Below are 24,355 nucleotides of genomic sequence, written 5' to 3'. Positions count from 1 at the left end.
GAGTCATGATTTCATCAGCTGTAAACATTCCCTCCACTAATGCTGACTGCAGCTCCTCAATACCTTAGCTCTTTTCTTGGGTATGAGTTCATATTACTGTATCTGAAAAAATCACTACATCATGGACTTCCTTCAGGTCCCTCGACATTGCATGAATACTAATACAGCACATACGGTATCCATTTATTATCCCTAACTCTGGCATCTGGAGTCACCCATTCTGAATTCTCCTTTATGCTGCTTTTTGTATGGAATTAATTGCAATGGTAATAAGCTACAGTCTACTTATGCTGAACATTTGTTTCTTGATTGCCCTTTGGGTATTTCACAATTTTGCATACTTGAAGAATGCGGTAATGTTGTTTCAAGGAAAAATTTGGAGTCACTGAAAACGTGCAGTTTGTCAAATGCCATACAGCCTGTCCTCTTTCCTGCTCAATTCTGGGTCCTGTTCCGTTTTATCTACAATCCATCTGAGACATAAATATTGTGACAGCCTAATGGGCTTTCCATCAGAGAATGCTTTTCATTTCTCCTTGTATCCCCACTCCTCAATGTCTTACACATTAATTAATAAATGCTTGTTGTCAATGGACAAAAGACATACTTTATCTGCTTAGTTTTTCCTATGTGGATGGTCCAACTGAACTCTTCTGGGAGAGTAATTTATACCTCTGATGATATAAGAGACTTTGAAATGAGGAATTTGGAGAAACTTGGGAAGACTTACAGAAACTGATGGAGATTGGACAAAGCAGAAATAAGAGAATATACACTAATGATCACAGTGATATAATGCTTGAGGAATTGTAAAAGCAAGCAATCAACAGACACATCCAGGTTCTTAGATCTGCTTTTCTAAAAGGAAAGCAACTTCTGAGGGGTCAAAATCACTTTAATCAAGCACATATAACTCAGTTCAGGGGAAAAAGTCAGCACCCTGAACTTCAGAGAAAATACAAAAAATAATAATCAACAGGGCTTCCAGCTGCCTGACCATAAGCAATACATACACCACAGATCAGCAGACAGATCCAGCCGTCTGACCATACATACATAGTTACCTGAGAGAGAAGCACCAACATTTGGGTTTTCAAAGGTGGGGGAAGAACTTCTTAGAGGCAGCCCAGAGTCTCATCTGGCCAAACAAACACTTCCAATGAGTAAATTTTGAAGTAAAACCTCACCTCAGAGTTTTTATACATTTTTCAGACCCAAAGAGCATCACAACGCTTGAGAACCAGTGCCTCATTAGAAAATTAAGAAAATGTGTGGGCCTCCCCAATCAAGCTTCCCTTAATGGGCAGGCCCCTCAATGGATAGAGCAAGATCTTTAAGTCATTAGCATTACAGGAATTTCTGAACTATATGATCTGCAAACATCAGAATCTGGGAAACTCTACCATCTATGGGCCTCTATTTGGACTTTATGTTAGTTACATGACAGTAGCAAAGATCTATGACCAACATACACTTTACTATTTTGTATTTCTTGATATTAATAATAAACTACATTAATATTAATAATCAGAAAATAATTGAATAAACTTACTCTACTGAACAAACAGCTATTCTGTATAATTTCAACACATACACAGAAGACTTCTTGGTGAAGCCCACCCTATGAAAGCACAATTTTGCTCTACCAAATAAGATGATTTAAAAATAAAAGCAACTGTAAACCCTGCTTGACCTTTTATTCTCTGCATTTTTAACACAACTGTGGAACTATGAGGTGGTTTCCTGAAAAATATGGTTTGGGAAAGCCTGCTTATTACTTTCTCATTTCCTCAACTACATTTTTTAAGCTAGCTTCCTTCTCAACTAAAGTCCCACCTTCCCATCCTCAGAGGTTATCTCCAGTTTGTCCTCTATTTGTGTATTTGTACACAGAATTGTTTGCAGTCTTCCACTATTCGACTACGCACTCCTTGAGGACAGGGAGACTTTTGTCATGTCCAAATGAAGAGTGCTAGGCCCAAAGTCGCTAAGACCCAAGTTCAAATCCCACACTAGCTGAGGGGCTCCAGGCAAATCACTTAACCTCTCCTGGCCTCGGTTTCTCCATCTGTAAAATAGGGAGGATACCAGTGCCCACCTCGAGGTGAGTTTTGAGCATCAATCTTGAAATTCTAAATATGTAAAGTCCTTTGCAAAACGTTACAGCCCTTTAACGTCTGTACAACATCATTAGTTACATCTGTGCATGTAACTGATTACATGGTTACAATGTAACTTTGCACAATGCCTGGCACACACAGCATGCGCTTCAGCGCTTGTTAGCTGGACTTGGAGGAACTTTGGTGACGGGAAGCACTTTCTCAGCCAATGAGATGGAAACAAGAACTGTTAGCTCCCTCGTACCGCACCTGGGTGCGTGGGGGCAGGCAGAGGGGGTCGTGGGCGCGTAACCTTTGACGTCCCATGCGGGCAAGGGGGCAGCTCTGGACGCCTATCCACTCCTGTCCCTTGGAGAATGATGCCAAGCCGACCCCGGTCCGTCCACCTCTTTGCACACACGTGCCTACGTGCGCGCGTTTCCTCCAGCTTCCCTCTTGCCAGCCCTCCCCGGACGCCAGGGCCCCCGCTCTTCTTCCTCTACGTCATCCTCCGCACCGCCAATCAGCGCCCGGCAGGTCACCGCTCCCTCGCCGCGGGCCTAGCAGGGACCCGCCCCCTGAGATCCCCGAGCCGAGTTCAGCCGGGAGACGGAAAGCCAGCCGGCTCGCGGCGCGGGCGCAGGCGCAGTAGCGGTCAGGGGCCCGCTCCGAGAGCAGAAGGCAGACGGCCTGGAAACCGAGAATGGTGCTGGAAAGCGTGGCCCGCATCGTGAAGGTGCAGCTCCCTGCTTACCTCAAGCGGCTCCCGGTCCCGGAGAGCATTACCGGGTTCGCTCGGCTCACAGGTAAACAAACGGGGCGTGTGTGTGTGTGTGCATGCATATAGATGAGGGGGAGGGCAGAGATGGAGAAGCACCGGATTAACCCTTAACCTTAGACTTTTCACCCGACCTGCCCTCTACCGGTGGTGGGAGGGGCAAGAGGTAACGGAGCACGCTCGGGGGCGGGACTTCTCCGCGCTTGGTGCGTGTGACGTCGTCATCCGGTGTAGCGCGCTCTAGGAGGCGGAAGTGGGCGGGCGGAGTGGGGAAAGAGTCCCTTGTGCGCCTGCGTGCGTATGCCTGGTGCGTCCTCAGGCCGTATGCCTCTCTAGACTCTTGGTACCGCGAGCAGGCCTCCCTTTCGCCGAGGCACGGACGAAGCATTCACCGAGCGACCTGGGTGTGTGCCGGGCGCTGCCTGCTTGTCTGAAAAGGGGCGCGAGCCCAGCTCTCCCAGTGCTGGAGCTCGGGGCGCCCGCACTTCCCCGCACGTGGGCGGACCTGGCCGGCTTCCCGGGCCCGGCCTGCCCCTCCCCCAGCTCCCGCCCCGTCCCAAACTAGTTCAGCTAGGGTGACCCGCGCCCCACGTGGTGTGGGAGTGACCCCGAACCCGAGGGCAAGGTTGGAAGGGAAGATTCACGTGCTGGCAGGCTAGTGGAGGGGGTCGTGGACCTGCTTGGGTGGGGTGGTCTTAAGTACCTTAAAGATACTCTGGATTACCAAGGAAACCAATCCCGTTGAAACACAGTGAACACATTTTCCTTCCTGAAGCACAGACCCTGCCGTGTGAACCTCTGCCTGGTAGGCATGGTCTCCGCTTTGGTGAAAGTCCAGAAGACTGTCCGATTCCGTGGGTGGGAGGTTCTTTTAATATAAAGACTCCTAATACGTTTAATTCATCTCTGCCGTTCTGGTGAATCCTAGAGACATCAGAATAGTCTTTTTGAATGCATAAAATACTTGGGTTGAAAAGGAAACCAGTTGTGCTGGTTCAATTAGGTTCAAGTACGGTTATCGGAACATTATAAAACACATTCACAGACAAGCTTAGAAACCTTTTGCCATGAAACTCAAGGTCGCTTTGGTTGTTGATGAACAAATGCTATTTTTCTCTTAAATTAGATTCAGTTACTTCCTCTTTATAGTATACCATAGTGTGGAGGAGTGTCTTCTTTCACTGATAGTCTTAGTTTTTAAAAGCTGAAATTAAGGACTTGACTCGTGGTACGTTTACTTCAAAATCTTTGATTAAGTGGCAAAGTATTTCTTTGAGTGGGTCTACGTAGATTAATTTTCCTCATACCTAGATATTTTTTAAAATTGTGTTAAAACTTTTTCTGTCTTACATTGCCTTCATTTCTAAACATATCTGTCCTTAGCTACCCAGCAAGCCATCCTTTTAAACTCAAACATTTAAAAAGAAAACAAGAAAAAGCAGTTCAGATGAGCCCACACATCAACATGGTTTGACTGATGTGCAATGTTCCTGACAAATAGTGGCCAGCATTTCTGTGGTTAAGGTTTGCAAAGTACTTTCCATATCTTATCTCATATGATCCTCATAACAGTCTTTCCAGTTGGTGCTCACACCTATGCTGAGAGGAAAGTACACCGATGACTGTATTGATCAGGATATTCCATTGCTTGAAAATTTTCAATGACTGCCACCTACAAAATTCAGTCCAAACTGCCTGCGGTTCTAGGACCTCCACAAGCAGGTTCTAACTATTCTTGCATGCCTTAGTCCATGCTTCTCTCCTTCACATACTCTAAAAGGCCATATACTGTTCCCTTAAACATTCTATACTTTGCCTAGAATGCCCTTCTTTTATTTCTGCCTGTTCAAATCTTAATTTCCACAGAAACCTGACATCCCTCCTTCCTTAAAGCTCTCATAACTAACACTTTATATTTCTCATACATTTAATCATATTCTGTCTTTTAACACTTAAGTGTTTGAATTGTTCATTGGTTTAGTTCCCTGCGTTAGCTAGCCTTTGTTCTATGGACACTTTGATTTTGAAAAAATTTGAACTTTCTAACTGGACGAATTAAAATAATTTTGGTGAAAAGATTTTATGTATACATTAAATATACATTTTATACAATATCATCAAAGACTTAAAATCTGTATAGCTTCTGTGACGTCTTCATTTTGGACTTTACTTTGAAATATTTTTAATATTGAACTGTGGTATAAGTTTTGTGAATAAAGTGGATTGTTAGTCCAGCAACTTTTTTTCAGCATTGAATTCATTTTAAAATGTTCCAGAGACATAAATCCTGCTACATTTTCCGTATGTCCTTTCTTCTCATGTTAATTTTATACGGTATTTTTCCAGCCACATGTTCTTTCACCATGACGCTGCATTCCTAGTAAATATACTGGGATTCTTGATTACAGTGTGGTATTTAAGCACTTAGACAATGTTATCTGTATCCAGGAACAGCGAGAATGAGGCACTTTTGAAGTATGATAAGGTAGATTGAGAGTAGTCTTTGAAAGTTTGTTGCTTAGTAATATCTGCACTTAAACATTTTTTTTTTGCTGATGTCTAAATAGGTCTTTTAATACCACTTTTAAAAGTAAGTAATTTTAACTGAAACTAGAAAACCGTATAGTGCCAGATTTAAATTACAGTGGTTAAATTGAATATAGCTTCTTTGCAAAGATTAACTACTTTGTTGCCTTGAATTGCATAGTTTGGGAGATACTGTTTATGTTACTTTTACCTAGAGATAGAATAACAGACCCTAAAACCTTAATATTGTATGCCAGTTCCCTACACATTTTTCAGAAATGGTTATAGAGCTGACGCTGAGGCTATGAACTTTCATATTTTGATACTTTACTTATTTAGTATTGTACTAAATAAGAGTTTTATCCAGTAAAATTATGTAGTGCCAAATTATCTGACTGGCAGTAGTTAGATAGTTAGGTGCTTAAATGGATACTATTTCATCTATCGAGGTTCTTTCTTTGTTAGTGCATATTGTAACCCTTCTATAGGTTCTATGCAAGTCTATTCCATGTTTTTTTTTTCCTGGAAATCAAAGGATCACAGGATCATGGTATCATTAGAGCTAGAAGGTCATCAAGCCCAACCCCCTCATTTTACAGATGAAGAAACTGAGAGCCAAAGAGGTTAAATAACTTGTAGAACAACTAGTGTCAGGCAAAATACGAACCCAGATGTTCCTAACTTTTAAGTCTAGTGAGGCATTTTTCTGGTTCTTTAAATATATTGATACCATTGCAGTACTTGGGCAGCTGATCTGTTTTCTCAGTCAAGCATGTCCTTAATCTCTTTTGTGTTTCCTTTTTAACTTATTTATGGTGAAGAAAAGAGGCCCTTTTTCCTGTTAACTTGTAGTGAAACTGTCTCTAAATTAAGAAAATAACACCTGAAACCCACTCCCTTCACCCCCTTCTCTGTATTTTTGTGTTATTAAATTAAGTCAAGCATTTATGAAGTGTTTACTATGTGTTAGGCACTGTATTAAGTGTTGAGAATACAAATAGAAGCAGAAAGAAAAATATTCCTTACCCCTCCCCCCAGGCTTATATTCTGACTTACTTGTGTTAGGCACTGTATTAAGTATTAAGTGTTGAGAATACAAATAGAAGCAGAAACAACAGTCTTTACTCTCCAGGGGCTTGTATTCTAACTTGCTATTAGAATAGACAGATTGGAGCCATGACTGTAGAAAGCTGATGGTGAATCATGCTTCCCAACTCATGGCACAGAGATCATGGGGTAGAGGTGCAGAATGAAGCTGAGATTTTCTATCTGAACCCCTTCTGGTGCCTCTTGGCCTTGCACTTGAGCTGTCATTTCCTGTAGTTTGGGGTTTATTTTATTTCTTTAAGATTTCTTGAGCATTACTCAGTCTAGAGTTATTTTTTCCCCCTCATCCTTGCTGTAGTAGTTGTGAAAGAACGGGTATTCTGCTACTACTCCATCTTGAGGAGAGCTCCCCCAACTTTCCTTTTTTTTATTAATGGTACTACCAGTAGAGTTATCATAGATTCCATCTTTGCCCTTCTTCGTTGTATAGTTGATAGCACTAACCACTAATGAGTTTTGGTTCATATTTGTGAGGAGTACCTTCCAATGAGCACACCTCACGTGGCTTGGGCGCCTACCTGGCTCCAGTCTGTCTTTCCTGCTGTACTCCTCTGTCCAGCCAAAATGACCTTCCTGCTATTCCTCATGCAGGACTTTACATTTTCTGTCTGTGCTCAGCTTGTCCTCCATCACTCCCTCCTCACTTCCACCTGTTCTGCAAAGCCTTTGCTGAGGATCCCTGTAGCTTGTATCCTCCCACCCCCCACCAAAGATTGCATTTATTTATAGGTATATCTAGGTGTGCACATTCTTTCTTCCCTACAGAATATTTGCTTTTCAAGGGCAAGGACCGTTTTATTTATGTTTTGGTTGCCCCAGTGCTTAGCACAGTGCCTGGCGTTTAGTAGTCTGATAAATTCTTCTTTTCTTCTTCCCTCCCACGCATATATACACACAGTATAGAAGCTATTGCAGAATAGAATAAACATCGACATAAGAATTGCCACAAAATAGAGTGTAGGAGAAAGAATAGATATGCCATTTATCATTCTAGGAACCATATAAAGATGCTAATGTCTGTCCTTGGCCTGAGACTGGGACTTAGTACCCCACCCCCGTTCTTTGACAGTCTCCAAATTTTAAGACTGTCATACCTATTTTGATTTTTTTCTTCATCCTGTTTTCTGTATTTCATATTTCTTTTTGAACTGTCATCCCTAGGAGAAATATTTTAAATTAATTTTACTGCAACCTACAAATCTATAGGAATCATATGACATAAATTTTGAACTGAAAGGGACTCTGGGGCTATCCACTCCAACCTCTTTCCTCATTTTGCTGATGAGGTAATTGAATATAAGAGAGATTATGCCCAAGGATATTGTTTCTCATTACAGTAGTTATGTTATTAAATTGAAATTAAACTCTCTGAGTCTGCTGTTTTTTAATGTATCAGTCAACAAGCATTTATCAAATACCTTTTACTTATGTGCCAGGCACTACTACATGATAGAAGAGATAATGGTGTATCTCCCTATTGTATAATAGAAAGATTAATATTCAGTATTTTTGATGAAAATTAATTTTAAGCTTATCAGAAATTAAATACTTACCGAGTTAGTTTAATGAGTCATAATAATACCATTTGATCTTTCCTTACAGCATATTAAGTATGTAAGTCCATAGTAAGAGGTCCAGATTCTGTACTTGGTTTTTCAACCTGCTTTGTTTTGTTAACTTGGCAGGTCACTTAACTTTTTCATGACTCAATTTTTTTTATTTTGCAGATATGCTTAACAATGTTATAAATTAATGGTTATAAAGATTCCTAAGTGAAAAAAATCAAGATAAAAAAATCACTGTTTTATGAGTACATTTATTTTATTCTAAACTTAGTAACCATCAACAAATATAAGTACATGAATATATATGTTCATGCATAAAACCATGTGTTCCAAATTATAATTTATTTTAAAAATATGTTAACATTAACAAAATAATAAAGGACATCCTATTTGCTTCCATTTCTCTTCTGTTTTCTTGTATTTGAAAAAAAATTATTGCTTTTTTTTTTACACAGCTGTGGATAGTGTGTCTATTCTATTCTTTCACATTGCATTTCTTCATTTGTCTTCTTGTTTTTGTGTTAATCATATTTGTCATTTCTTCATTCCTGTACTAAGATTTAACCTATGATGGTTTCCATTTCTTTGCTGTTATAAATAAAACTTCCTTGAAGATTTTTGTATCGATAGTTGTTTTTTTAAAAAATACTGTATTTCAATTGTAAACCTAGTAGTGAGATCTTCTGGTATATTGCTGCATTTCTGTACAAAAGTATTATGTCTGTTAGTATGTGTATTATAATATTTCATAATGCTTTAAGAATATTGATTATGTATTTTGAAGTGTAACATTAAATAATATATTTTGTATTTCAAGAAATTGAAGTATAATGTAGCTTAGACTTAACCATCTATCAACTGGCTCCCTCAGTTAACTGCTGTTTTTCTCTGTCAGGGCCCATCTCATTTTCTAGTTCCAGGCAGGCAAATCTACAGTGTGCAATTTATTCATTTTAAACAATGTATTTTTGCATATGACTGACTCCTGTCTATTTCCTTCACAAGTCAAATCTTTTACAATACTACTGAGAAGTAATAATAATAAAAATTGCATATGTAATCTAGGGTATGAAGGTTTACATTCATTTTTTTATCCAACATAAAGCAGTTTATGGTCTATGTTGTGCTGTATTTTTTCTCATTTGATCCTCACAGTAGCCATATGAGATGAGTAATACAGATAAACTACCTCCATTTTACAGTTGAGGAAACTGAGGTACAATATAAAATTTTAAGTGACTTAACCAAGATCACACAGCTAGTAAGCAGCAGAACTTGCATTTGGAAACACCTTATTTGCCTCCAAATCCAGTGCCCTTTGCACCGTGTAGCTGCTTTCACGGTGTACCCTTAAGCCAGCGTGGTGGCACCCACCTGTAGAGACTACTGGGGAGGCTGCTACTGGCAAATTGCTTTAGGTGCTTGAGTGCTGAGCTGCAAGGACCTAAGCTGATCAGGTGGGCAGCAGTGTGATGTGTCTTTGGAAGCAGGGGCTACCAGGCTGCCTAAGGAAGAGCAAACCAGCTGATGTTGTCAATAGAGTGTATCAACACTGCCATGCTGATTCCAGTGGGATTGTGCTCCATGAGTGGCTGCTGTACTTCCAGCCTGTACAAGGCAGGACAATCTGTTCTCACGCATCCCCCTCCCCCCCAAGGAAGATTCACTGATTTGAATTGAAGTGAATGTGTATAGGTTTTGTTTATACTAGAGTGCTAGAGTGTAAGCTTCTCAAGGATAGGAACTGTTTTAGGCTTTGTGTCTCACTAACCACTGTACCCCCCCAAAAAATGCTATGCACATAGTGCTCAATGAACACAGGTGAAATAGAATTATATGCTACTTCATTATTGTTCTCTTGTTGGACTGTGTCTTCCATTTTTGCTTTTTCCATGGTGCCTAGCATGGAACTTGACATAGACACTAAAATGCTTATTGAATGAATGCTAAAGTGAGGAATGGTGTGTACCCCCTTTATTTTAATTCAAGAAACATTTAGTAAGTACCTACTCTGCAAAAAGTACTGTGCTGGGCTTTGAATCTAAAGTCTTCCTGTCCTGGTGTAGCTTACATTTTACTTGGCTGATACACTGTGTACACAGGTGGGCAATTATTACAGTGTGATGCAAGAATGAACAGAACACACATGCAGGGGACCAAGGAGGGCCTCTTAGTTGAGGTAGCACCTGACTTGAGCCTTAAAGAATATCAAGATGAGAACTGCAGGGATAAGCAACGTGTTGGGAGTGGGGTGGTGGGGAAGGCTAGCCAGTAGGCTGGTTTGATGAGAAGGTGCACTGTGTGAGGGCAGTTTTAAGAAATAAGAGCAGATTGGAACCAAATTATAGAGGATCTTAACTGTTAGACTCAGGAACTTATATTTAATTCTGAAAGCAGTAGTGATTTACTGAAGGTTTTTAAGCAGAGTAGTCGCATGATCAGGACTGGGCCTTCTGAAGATTATTTTAACATCTTTGTGGAGCACAGATTGGAGGAAAAAGAGAAAGGCAAAGTGACTAAGGCTACTGCAACTAGGGGGCTGAACTAGGTGGTGTTCATGTGAATGGAGAAAAGAAATGGGAAGAAATATTATGGGTATAAAAAAACACTTAAAACTGATTGGATATAGGGATAAAGGAGAGGAATACTGAGTCAAGTCTTTGAGGTTAGGAACCTGGGTTACTGAAAAGATGGTGGTTCCCTCAATAGAAATAGGGTTGCTTGGAGAAGGGATGGTTATGCTGGGAAGAAAATGCGTTGTTTTGGACAAGGTGAGTTTGAAATGGCAATGGGACATCCAGGTAGAGCTATCCAGTAGGCAATTGAAGATGCAGAAATGAAGTTCAGGAGAGAAATTAGAACGGGATGCATAGAGACCTGCATAGAAACAGAGATGATAAAGTGACTTGCCCAGACTCATACACAGTGTCTGAGGCCAAATCCGAACTTACGTCTTCTTTATTGCAGGTCCGGTGCTCTATACCATTAGAAAGTAAGAAAGAATCAAGGAGAATGAAAACTATGAAATGAATGAAAAACAGAGGTCTTAGAATTGAGTAGAATTACTTAGAATTGAAAACATTTGTAACCATTGAGAGACTAATTTCAGGAGAGAAAATAGATTGCAAGAGGTTAAGAAGTGAGTAAGGAAAAAGCATAGACAAGTGTAGATAGCTTTTATGAGGACTTGGGCAGAGATGTAGGATGGTAGCCTGAGGGAATCTGTAAGGGTGGGAAGGATCTCAACATATTCAAGTGGGTGGCAAGAGGTTAGATGAGAAGGATGGGGAGAATAAATGAGCAAAAAGAGTAAGCACTCAAAAGAAACCAAAGGTAACATAATACTTAGGAGATTTTCCTATTAGTTTTCATTCCTGGTTGCAATGGAAATTCTCAGATCTGTAACTAGGAGTTCTCGTGCCACAGGTTAAGTTCTAATTTGGGGGGGAAGAGGTAGAGTGAGGGGTGAGACATGATTTTATAAGCCAAACACAAATTGGGCCCACTCTCTAGCAGAAGATTTCATGATATAAATCCAAACAGCATAACAATTAATTCACTAATCAAACACTGGAAAAAGTACTATTCTGCTACTATCTCCAGCTAATGGGAAACCTACATACCAAACTATCCAACAGGTTAGATATATAGACTTGTCTGGGCATTTTATTTTTCTCTCCTCTCCCCTACCCCCAAGTTAAATTTACTTTGATGCAGTGATCAGGATGAGATTAAAGACAAGGAGACCATGGCAATAGGAATCTGGAAGTATCATCTTGGGGATGGCATGTGATCCTTGCCTGGATAATGACTCCCTTAGGCAAAGCGTAGGTTGTGTAACCTTTGTTGTAATTCTGGAAATTCTCCTAGAGGAAAGTTCTTAACCTGTGGTCAGTTTATGGATAGATTGCAGAGGGTCTGTAAACTTGAATGGGGGGATCACATAATTTTACTACTCTTTAACTGAATTTTTGTGGGCAGGTGGTGCACTGAATAGATCACCAGGCCTGGAGTCAGGAAAATCTGAGTTCAAATCCAGCCTCAGACACTTTCTAGCTCTGTGACCCTGGGCAAGTCACTTAACCCTTTTTTGCCTTAGTTCTTCATCTGTAAAACTCGCTGGAGAAAGAAATGATAAACTAGTATTTTTGCCAAGAAAACCTCATAGACAGAAGTCTGTAGGGTCACAGAGTCAGATATGACTGAACAATGACAAGCTGGATTTTAACATTTCCTTCTTTTATTTAAAAACATTTTTAAAAAGGGCGCAAAAGCTTCATGAAACTGTCAAAGAAATCCATGACAGAAAAAAAGGTTTAGAACCCCTGTCCAAGAGGTTAAAAAGATTCTCCACTTCATTTTTTCACTTTGGGGAAACTGCATTTAGGTATTGATGGGATAGTTGGCTACATGAAGGACTGAAGTAAGATTTACCTATCTTGCAATGGAAAAACCTGTTACCTAGCTGGGGTTGGGTAAAGACAGATGAAAATAGGACTTCTTTAGTGTCATGGGGAATCTTTGGAAAGAAAGCAAATAGGGACATGATATTCAGTGGTTGGCAGGTGATAGGAACCTAATGTGTCATCCTAAATAAGCCTGTAGTGAGATCAGCAGACCCAGACACTAATCTGAAAAATGCATAGAGGCCAGGAAAATCCAATAAAAGAAGCCAGAGAGAGAAATTATTGGTGGCCTCTCTTACCTCTACAGCACGGTTGTGTAGTAGTGGGCAGAGTAAACAAATTGGAGGAATACCTGTATTTGAAAATTAAAATTTATAAAAAATCTAAAATAGACTGATTATTTTATTACACTAAAGTCTTGCTTTCCTAAAAAATTCCTTTTAATTCCCTGACTTCATTATAAACTTCTTAAGGGCACAGACTATCAAATGAATGAATAAATGAATGAATCTAAATAGCATTTCCCCTAGTGCTTTTCAATTTTTAAAAACAGTTAAATTTTACACACAAACAGCAAAAGTGTCAGGCTTTACTGCCAATTAAATTGCACTTAAGATATGATATATTTTCCAAGTAAATGGAAGTATGTTATTTGAAAGGTCATCTTTGATTTATATAACTTTTCAAGAATATATTTTTTAAAACATAAAACAATTCAACAGAACATAGTACTTCCGTAGAACATCAATTTAGAAGTGACTTGTGGATGATAAAAAAAGGAAAGGTTTAACACCTTTTTTTAAAATAGTGAAAAATTTTGGTATATTCATTTTCACTTATTTTTCACAGTATAATGAATTGGTGCATACTGTATGGCACTAACAGACTTTTCACATAGAATGCAATTTTACATCGAGATGAGGATGTGTTTTAGTATTTGAAAGGTCATATAGCTTCCGAGTCATGAAGGTCTGGATGTTTTTCTGGTCCACAGGACCTTGCAGACGTGTTCAATATAGATAGTATACTCCAGAGATAAAGCAATTTCAGCTTTTAAACGAAAAAATACTTAACTCAATCTCACTTAGCACCCTGCCACTTCCACCTACCACTCCCTCAGCAGCAAGATTATACTTACCAACCTTACCCATGAGTCTGCAACAGAATGCAACTCCATATCCAGACCCCTTGTCCCTGTTTCCAATACTGTGGAGATTCATATCTCAAACTGTAGAAGTTTGCTGAGGCTATAAGCCAGCACAGTAGCATGGTTCTTTGTTGCCACAGGGATCTACCTGTAAGAGGGCAGAGGACCACAGAGAATGGGCAGACCACAGATCTAGATAAGGCTCAACTCTATACAGACTGCTGCCTCTTTTTAGCATCATAGAAATCCAAACTCCAAATGGCAGAAATTTGCCCAGACTGGGATAGCAGAAATGTGTTAGTGCTCTCTATTGCTGGGCTGGAGAACTGAGGAACAGAACTGGGCAGGATACTGTGCATGCACAAAAACATATGTAGAGGAGTTTATGGCACTCCCCTAAGCTTGAGAGAAAGAGGCCAGCATTTAGCTAGGGTCAGGCCTGTCCCTTTAAAAGTTACTTGGGGCAGAGACCTTTCAGATACAACCCTCAGGGAAAACCCCATCAGAGGGGAAGGAGAAGAAAAGTGAGCAATAGAGGAAATATGGGGGGAAGGGCTGAAATTACCAGAGTTTTCAGGAAGAAGAAAAATCAAAGACTTTAAACATAAGCAGATAAACCAACAGGAGAGACATGAACAACAGGAAATAATGGCCTCCAGATCTAGTAAATGAGTTTAGGCATCTATGAAAAAGTACTGCAAAACAGAGGAAAATGATTCAACATCAAATAAAGCAGAGGATCCTATGAATTGTGAGTAGAGCGTAGAACTATAATACAGTGTTCTTTAACGTTTTAAAAGAGAAATAAGAATTGTGAGAGCAGAGTGTATGGCCTGTACAGCAAAAATAATGGGCAGAATAGAAAAACTTGGATCCATGGTGGCACGTCTCACTAAAGAAACAAAAGAGGACAACTGATTAGGAATGCAGATAACACAAAAGTGAAAGACAGTCCAGAAGAAGAAAAGCAGAAATATCACACACATACACATACCTTCTGTATAGGCAAAATATAATTTCAAAGACTGGATACTTAGTGACAACTTAAGGATTTTGGGTCTCCCAGAAGAACCTATCATTTTTTTCAAATCAAAAAGTCTGAATACCTTGATGCAAGAAATAATACAAGAAAACTGCTGAATTGTGTTCAGAACTTCTCAACATATGAAACTAGTGTCTGTGATGAAGTCCTCATTTCTGAAATACGTAGAGAACTGAGTCAAATTTACAAGAATACAAGTCATTCCCCAATTGATAAATGGTCAAAGGATATGAACAGGCAGTTTTCAGAGGAAGCTATCTACAGTCATATGAAAAAATGCTCTAAATCACTATTGATTAGAGAGATGCAAATCAACAACTCTGAGGTACCACATTACACCTATTAGATTGGCTAACATGACAAAACAGGAAAATGATAAATGTGGGAGAAGATGTGGGAGAGTTGGAACACTAATTCATTGTTGGTGGAGTTGTGAGCTGATCCAACCATTCTAGAGAGTAATTTGGAACTATGCTCAAAGGGCTACAAAAATGTGCATACCCTTTGACCCACCGATATCACTTCTAGGACTGTATCTCCAAGAGGCCATAAAAATGGGAAAGGGTCCCACATGTACAAAAATATTTGTAGCAGCTCTCTTTGTGGTGTCCAAAAGCTGCAAATCAAGGGGATGCCCATCAATTGGATAATGACTGAATAAATTGTGTATATGAATGTAATGGGAATACTATAAGAAATGATGAACAGGAAGACTTCAGAGAGACATGGAAAGACTTATATGAACTGATGCTGAGTAAAAGGAACAGAACTAGGAGAACTTTGTACACAGCAGCAACCATAGTGTGCAAGGAATTTTTCTGGTAGACTTAGTCCTTCATAGCAAAGCAATGACCTAAAAAATTCCCAATGGACTTTTGAGGGAAAACGCCTTCCACATCTAGAGAAACAACTTTGGAATTGGATTGCAGAATGAAGCAGACCGTTTGCTTTTGTATTATGTTTTGTTTTGTTTTATGGTTTCTCCCATTCGTTTTAATCCTTCTATTCAACATGACTAAGGTGAAAATGTATTTAATAGGAATGTATATATAGAACCTATATAAAATGCATACTGTCTTGGGGAGGAAGTAGAGAGGAAGGGGAAAAAAATCTGAGATAAATGGAAGTGATTTTAGAACACTGAAAACAGATAAAATAATTTTAAAAACTTCTCAACACAGAAAACAAAATGCTAATTGAAAGAATTTCTAGATTGAGGGGGTGGGGTGGGGGAGTGGAATAATCCAAGGCAACAAACTCCAACTCACTTTGTAGTGGTTAGATTTAACAATTTAATTGAGAAACTATAAATTCTGCAAGTAGCCCAAAGAAATACCCTTAAATACAAAGGAAGGGGCATTCAAATAGCAGGAGACTTTTATACCTGCCAGAGATGGGAGGGAATGAAATGTAATGTGCTCCAAAAAGCACTGGATCTCCAGACACAGCCCAAGGTGACTCACCCTTCAAATCTTAGCTTGACAAAAAATGAAAAAAAAGATGAATGTTCAGTAATAACCATTCCTAGAAAGAAAATCAGTCCTGAAGTGATATTTCCTTTGTGAATACCCCAGAAAACAAAAATGCAGGAGGGGTGAATGAATGCAGTAGCCAAAGACAGCACATTAAGAGACTTCTTTCTCAAAGTATACAAAGAGATAGGAGTGAAAGAAGTCAGATGAAGGTTATGGTGGAGAGGCAGGCCTTGGACCATTATGGGCTGAATGTACCTCACAACATCCTGCTACAGGTGAATCAGTGGTTTTCTCAGAACTAAATTACAAAATGAGAGGGTCATTGGAAGGGGAGAAGGAAGGAGGATAGAAAAGAACGTGTGCCATGCTCAGGTCAAGGACGAGCTATGAAGTGAAAATGAGGCCTGGGGTCTCTCAGGAAGATGAGAGCCTGCAGAGGAGTAGTGGAGGAGAGCGGGGGGAGTGGGGGGTGGGAATAATAAAAGGGGATGGCATAGGAAGGTTTGAGAGGAAAGTCACTGATGAATAGTCTTGGGTGAAGAGAGGCATTCTGTGATGGGAAATGGGGATTTTGTACCAAAGATTGTGAGAATTTGATGCCTAGAGACACCACTTTTCCTGCCTAAGGAGGCATGGAGTCAGAACTCCTGGGGGCAACTGGTACCTGTGGGAAGGCCACAGGACGCACCCAGAGAAGAGGTTTTTAAACAAATAGAAAAGGAAGGTGACAGGGGAAAGGGCAAAAGTCAGTGGTGAGCTGCATAATTGGAGATGTGGGAGAGTCATTCCATAGGGAAATGTCTTCTCTATAATCTGAGGGAATTTTTCTGGGAGTGAAGCATAATGGGAAAAGCAAGCCCAGACAGGAAGCTCTAACAAGAAAGTGGCAGAAATTGCTTGGAAGGGAGAGCCCAGAATGGATAGCTCAGAAATTTTGATTCTGTAACAAATGCAGAGAATAGAATGGGACTGGATAAGTATAAGTGCCCAGAGTAGATAAGAGAGTTGGAGAGTGAAGAGTGAGGAAGAAAAAATCCTCTCTAGAAAAGGGACACAGAAAATGAAAGTTAAAAGCTAATGAAGAAGACTGGTTGAAAAGGAGAGGAAGAGGGATTCCATTTGACAGGGAAAAAAAGTGGAAGAATTAAATAACCAGATAAAAGTAGGAAAGAAGAAGGAACTGATAAGAAAAATTCCAAAGGGAAAGAGGTAACAAATGCGAAGGGGGCTGGGAATGAGAACAAGAGATCTGATGGGAATAGTGCTACCTTAAAAAAAAATAAGGTAACTAGAGAACCATAGTATTGTGTTTATAGTAGGAGAGGGAAAAAAGCATAACTTGAAAAAATCCAGTATCAGAGACAAATAGAAGTAAATATAAACTTGTCAAAACTTTAAATGTGAATGTTTTAAATAATCCAAAAGTAAAAAGAGTTACAGATTAGACAAGAAGACAGAACCCCACAAGAAGCACATTTCTTACACGAAACACTTTTAAAAGACAGAAACAAAAATCACATACAGAGTAAGACTGAGGGACTGGAAGAAAAATTATTATGCATCAAATGAATCCAAAAAAGCAGGAGTTGTAGTCATGCTGACAAAACGAAAATCAACATTCAAAAATTAAAAACAGATAAACAGGGGAACTACGTTATGCTGAAAGGAATCATGATAAACAAACCAGTATCAGCTTTAAATTTATATGCTCTGAATGCCTTAGCATCTAAATTCATAAAGGGAACTGAGCCACAAGAAGACACAGAGTAAAACAATAATGACAGTAGATTTCATTCTTTCTCTCTCAGTTTTGTATGAGACTAATAAAAAGATAATGGGAAAGTATGATCTGAAGAAATTGCTGGAGAAACTAGACCTAAAAGACTTATGTCATCTTCTAACGGGGAATGCAATACAATATGTATGTGTCTTTCTCAGTACCACATAGAGCTCTTACAAAAATTGACCATATATTAGGGCACAGAGATGTTGCAAACAAATGAAAAGAGACAGAAATTATGAGTCTATGCTTTATAGACCAGAACACAATAAAGAATCTTTAGTTTAGAGACCATAAACAAAAGACAGTTCAAATGGGAACTTAACAATGAAATCTTGACCTAAATAGTGAACGTGTCAAAGAGCAAATCATAGAAACAATAATTATGTGAAAAAATGATAATGATGAAAAAAATACCAAAATTTCTGGGATAAACTCAAAGCATTCCTTAGAGTGGGAAATCACATTTCTACATACATTAACAAAATAGAAAAAGAGAGGATTAAAGAACTAAGTGTGCATTTTAAAAAATTAGAAATGGGAGGACAGAGCCAAGATGGCAGAGTAGAAGGACAGATGTGCTCTAACTCTCCCCCTGTAGCCCATAAAATACCTATAAAAAATGACTCTAAACAAATTCTAGAGCAGCAGAAGCCACAAAACAACAGAGTGAAAGAGATTTCCAGCCCAAGACACCCTGGAAGGCTGACAGGAAAGGTCTATCACAGCAGGCTCAAAGTGGAGCGCAGCTCAGCCTTGGCTGTCCTCAGCATGGCAGGGACAGAACTTGAGCAAGTTTCAGGGCACGGAATCATGGGTAGCAGCTGTGGTTCCCAGATTTCTCAACCCAAAAATGCCAAAGACAGCCTGAAAGGTCTGTTAGAAAGCTCTTTCACCTGGGTGAGAAGGGAGCAGGGTCCAGCCCACACCCTAGTCCCAGAGCAGTGGCAGCCATTGTAGCATAGCATCCATTTTTGGAGCCCTTGGCATAAAGATCCTGGGGGAATTGAGCAGCTAATCTGAATCTCAGCCCTGAGTAGTCTCTTTCATCTTTCATGACATTATCAAGGAAAACTGCCCTGATATTCTAGAACCAGAGGGCAAAATAAATATTGAAAGAATCCACCACCAGTCACCTCCTGAAAGAGATCCAAAAAGAGAAACTCCTAGGAATATTGTAGCCAAATTACAGAGTTCCCAGATCAAGGAGAAAATATTGCAAGCAGCTAGAAAGAAACAACGCAAGTATTGTAGAAATACACAAGATCTAGAAGCTTCTACATTAAGAGATTGAATGGCATGGAATATGATATTCCAGAAGTCAGAGGAACTAGGATTAAAACCAAGAATCACCTACCCAGCAAAACTGAGCATAATACTTAAGCGGAAAAAATGGTCATTCAATGAAATAGAGGACTTTCAAGCATTCTTGATGAAAAGATCAGAGCTGAATAGAAAATCTGACTTTCAAACACAAGAATCAAGAGAAGCATGAAAAGGTAAACAGCAAAGAGAAGTCATAAGGGACTTACTAAAGTTCAACTGTTTACATTCCTCCATGGAAAGATAATATTTGTAACTCTTGAAACTTTTCTCAGTATTTGGTAAGAGAGATTATATACATATATATAGACAGAGGGCATAGGGTGAGTTGAACAGGAAGGGATGATATCTAAAAAATCAAATTAATGGGTGAGAGGAATATATTGGGAGGATAAAGGGAGAAATGGAATGGGACAAATTATCTCTCATAAATGAGGGAAGAAAAAGTTTTTTCAGTGGAGGGGAAAAGGGGGGAGATGAGAGGGAAAAAGTGAAGCTTACTCTCATCACATGTGGCTTAAGGAGGGAATAATGTGCACACTCAATTTGGTATGAAAATCTATCCTACACTAAAGGAAAGTAGTGGAGAAGGGGATAAGTGGGATATGGGGGCCTGATAAAAGGGAGGGCAAATGGGAGGACAGAATAATTAGAAGTAAACACTTTAGGGAGGGGCAGAGTTGAAAGAGAGAATAGAATAAATGGGATAGGATGGAGGGAAATATAGTTAGTTTTTCACAACATGACTATTATGGAAGTCTTTTGCATAGCTACACATGTATAACCTATTTTGAATTGCTTGCCTTTTCAGTGGGGATGAATGGGGAGAGGGAGGGAGGGAACTCAGAGTTTAAGAAACAGATGTTGAGAATTATCTTTGGATGCAACTGGGAAATAAGAAATACAGGTAATGGAGTATAGAAAACTATCTTGCCATACAAGAAAAGAGAGAAGATAGGGATAAGGGAAGGGAGGGCAGTTTGGGAGGAGTAATCAAAATGCCCAGTGTCTTGAGGTGGGGTGGAGGGGAGAGATGAGGTGCAAATTTGGAATTCAGTCGTGCGGAAATGAATGTTGAAAATGAAAAATAAATTTAAAAAAAGGATTTAACTCAGTAGTCTTGTGCTTCATAAATTGGAACACATAAATTACTTTAAAAAAGAGCTCCCTATTTAATTCAGACTGCTGAGAAAACTGAAAAGCAGTCTGGCAGATATTAAGCTTAAGCCAACACCAATCCATTCTAAATGGATATGAAACTATAATAGTAAATATCATAATATTTTTTTTTAAAAAAGAAGAGAAACATGGCTTCTCACAGCCTAGGCTAGGTGCTTTTGTTTGACCAAACGAGATAGGGGCAATTACAAAAGATAAAATAGATAATTTTGATTATGCAAAACAGAAAATCTTATGCACAGACAAAGTTAGTGCACTTAGAATAAGAAAAGAATTTGTTGAATGGAGGGGAAATCTTTGTATCAAATTTCTTTCAGGGTTAGGTGTCCAAGATATATAAAAAATTAACAAATATTTAAGATTAATAGCCATTAGCTAATAGATAAGTGGTCAAAGGATGTGCAGGAATAGTTCTCAGAGGAATTGCAAACTGTTGTATTTACAAACATTGGAAAGGAGGTTCCATATCATTAATAATAAGAAAAATGCAAATCAAAACAACCTTGAGGTTTCCCCTTACACCCTGCAAATTGGCAAAGATGACAAAAAATGGCAGTAGTCAATTTTAATGGGATTATGGAGTTATTGATATAGTAATGCCTTGTTGGTGGAGCTGTGAATCAATATAATCATTTTGGAGTGCAATTCAAAATTATGTAAAGTGATTAAAACGTCCATATACTTTGACTTAGAGATTCCATTACTGAACTTTTACCATAAAGGAAGCCATTGATAGGGAGAAAATTTCCATATATACCAACATATTTATTGTAGCACTTTTTGTAATAACAAAGAATTGGAAACAAAGTAGATGCCTATTGATTGGGGAATGGATGAACATATTCTGGCACATAAATATAAATGGAATATAGGCTGGAAGGAATGATTAATATGATGAATACAGAGAATAATGGGAACATCTACATGAACTAACGAAGAGGAAAGTAAGCAGAACCAAGAAAATAGTATGCACAATGACTATAAAATTTAAATGGAAAAGAAAATCTCACCCCAAGAAACAAAAGCCAGTGTAGCAAAATTATATAAAGCAAGCTTGACATAAATAAAAATATGAGAGGACATCCCCAATTCATCCCTTCATGGAAGTGAGAAGCCCAGAGATTGTTGCGTATTGCACCTGTTTTCAGACTTTTTTTGTATACTGTTTGGATGTGCTAGATTTTTCCTCTTTTCCTTTTTTTTCTTTTATAAAAAGCTGTTTGTTATATAGAGTGGTCCTCAGGGAGGGGAAGGAATACTGGAGAAAAGTATGATGATGTAAATAGTAAAAGACCAATAAGAACTCATTAAAAAAAAGAATGCATATGCTTTTGGATTGTAGTATCATACTGGTGATAAAAAAAAAATTCATTCTTTTATAGTCATATTCCATGGGCTTCTTTTTAACCTAAGCATTTCCGATACTGTTGACTACAAGTGACCTAGATTTTGACCTCAGTATGATGTAATTCATGATTAAATTCTTACGTTAGGTTCCAGTGATGATTGAATACCATGAGGCTCTAATTAACCCATTAAAATAAGATCCTAAGTGTGGGGAATATGGTTTTATTAATTTATGCAGCAGTTTATAATTGATTTTAAAAGATAGAACATTGCAAAGCTTAATAAATTTGTCTGTATTTAGTTTCAGAATGGCTTCGTTTGTTACCGTTCCTGGGTGTGCTCGCGCTGCTGGGCTACCTTGCAGTTCGTCCATTCCTCCCCAAGAAGAAGCAACAGAAAGATAGCTTGATTAATCTCAAGATTCAGAAGGAAAATCCAAAAGTAGTGAATGAAATTAATATTGAAGATTTGTGTCTTACTAAAGCTGCTTACTGCAGGTGTTGGCGTTCTAAGACGGTAAGATGTGTTGGCACTTTTACTTCCATAGATCACAGTTTAGATTTCTTCCACATATTAGAAGATTTCTTGTGATGTTTTAAAATTTCTGCATTTCTCAATATGTATATATTTGTGTTTTAAGAGATAGGTGTACTCTTGAAAGGGCCATTTTCAGTTAAAATTTGTCTAAATTGCTATATTTTGTTCAGGATCAAAATTTAAGCTGGTTTATCTTACAGTATCTAAAATAACATTTCCCCTAACTTAAAAGTATTTATATTTTTAAAATTTCATAAAAAAAAACAAAAAGAAAATGGTTTGAAGTCATCAACATTACTTCCAGTTGACAGTGACAATCAGTTGGCAGAAGCTTAATAAATGCCTTGTGATTAATTGGATCCAGATAACAGTATGAATATACTCTGAGGTAGTTTTTAATTTAAAGCTGCAGCATAAAATGGTTAGACATCTACCCTGACTTGCTGGAAGCCTGTCTTTGGCTGATGTGAACTTTCTAAGATCTAATACAATATTCAACAAACAATGGCTTAATTGTTATTAATTAATTTCTGGTTTGAGATTGTAAAAAGGAAAGAAGACTGTAAGTAGTATCAGAAATTTTTTTTTTATTGGCTCAAGTGCTAAATAAAATGAAACAATTTGGTCAGAAGTACTTGATATTCACTTTTCAAAATCAGATTGCCTTTTATTCACTTTAGTCAGTATTTAAACTTATTGAATCTTGTGTTTTGAATAACTTTTAATTTTTTCTTTTCTAGTTTCCTGCCTGTGATGGGTCACATAATAAACACAATGAATTAACAGGAGATAATGTGGGTCCACTAATATTGAAGAAAAAAGAAGTATAAGAGTATTGGACTAATTATTGTAATTTCTGTGGTACAAAATCATATTACATTGTTTTTTTCAATTATGTGTGTCTGTAAGTGCCTTGGAATGGCATAGAAAATATCTTTAGTAGTCTTAATTAATGTTGTTGATTTGATCATTATTTCTGCCATTTAGTTTTTTCTTACTACACTACTGTTTTGTATTTGATACTTTGTATATTCAGAAGAATCATATTTATGTAGAACTTTAAAACTGAACAAGCCTTTGTATTATGAAATAATTGGTTCCTTTTTGTTTCAGCAATAAAATCATACTCCTGATCTTGATTTTTTAACTGTGAGATTGTTAGTCTAAGGTTTCTGTATTATTCCTAAAACTATCTCTCTGTGATGACTTATATATGACCATGGTGTTTTCAATATCCACATAACTCCTTTTATTTTCTGCAGTATAAAAATATGTATTTTTCAAACACTTCTATACCTTAAAATTATTTTTCTTTGGCCTTATTATCTTTACATGAATAAGAAAATATGTTGTAGCCCAACATGTCTCAGTCCAGTGCTCCCATGACAGAAATGTGTTAGGTAACTGGGATAAAGATAGGTTCTTTGCTTTAAGAAGATTCTGGTGCAATATGGATCCCAACTGGAGAAAACTAGAAGAGCAGGCTTTTTAAAACTCCAAATAACTTAAGGAGTGGTTATTTGCATTACACTAAGGATTCTTTGGTTTACAAAAGAATTCCTCTGCAGGGGCTTCTTCGAATAAAAATTTTCCTGACAATCATGAACTACTCAGGCTAGTTAGGTTATTGGGCTGGGTACCCTTATTAAAACTTACTATTACCTTGATAAGGGTGGAAGAACTTTTGGCGATTTTCTGGTTTGGACCTTTGATTTTATGGGTAAACATAAACAAACCTAAAATTATAATGTAAGGCCACAGAAAAATGATTCAATTCTAAAGAAGCTGGTAAAGACAAGAAAGTGTTGAAAATAAATACTGAGGAAACTACAAAAAGGAACTATAACTTTATTAAATATAAGTTTTATTTCTATGTACTTTGGGTTACTTCTCATTTTAAAAGAGTATCTGGCAATAAATGGTGTTCAATACGTTCAATTCATTTAAGTTATATGTGAAGAAAATACTACTGACCAAACATAATTTTTTTTTCTGGAGTAGCAATAGATTTATGCTGAATCAGCCTCATTTGCTGTGACCAGTG

At 38.2% G+C, this 24,355-nt stretch overlaps 1 protein-coding gene across 1 annotated transcript; it reads left to right on the top strand.

Moving 5' to 3' along the window:
• The first annotated feature begins 2,403 nt into the window (after positions 1–2,403).
• CISD2 (CDGSH iron sulfur domain 2) lies at positions 2,404–23,464 on the top strand. The gene is made up of 3 exons (XM_072624259.1): positions 2,404–2,905; positions 22,076–22,290; positions 23,052–23,464. The coding sequence occupies exons 1-3, from the start codon at positions 2,803–2,805 to the stop codon at positions 23,139–23,141; spliced, it is 408 nt and encodes a 135-aa protein (XP_072480360.1). The 5' UTR covers positions 2,404–2,802; the 3' UTR covers positions 23,142–23,464.
• Positions 23,465–24,355: the final 891 nt, after the last annotated feature.

The sequence above is a fragment of the Notamacropus eugenii genome, chromosome 7 (assembly GCF_028372415.1).
Source record: "Notamacropus eugenii isolate mMacEug1 chromosome 7, mMacEug1.pri_v2, whole genome shotgun sequence".
NCBI classification, from domain to species: Eukaryota; Metazoa; Chordata; class Mammalia; order Diprotodontia; family Macropodidae; genus Notamacropus; species Notamacropus eugenii.
The sequence above is the reverse complement of the archived record's forward strand: the minus strand, read 5'-3'. Positions and strand labels throughout refer to the sequence as shown.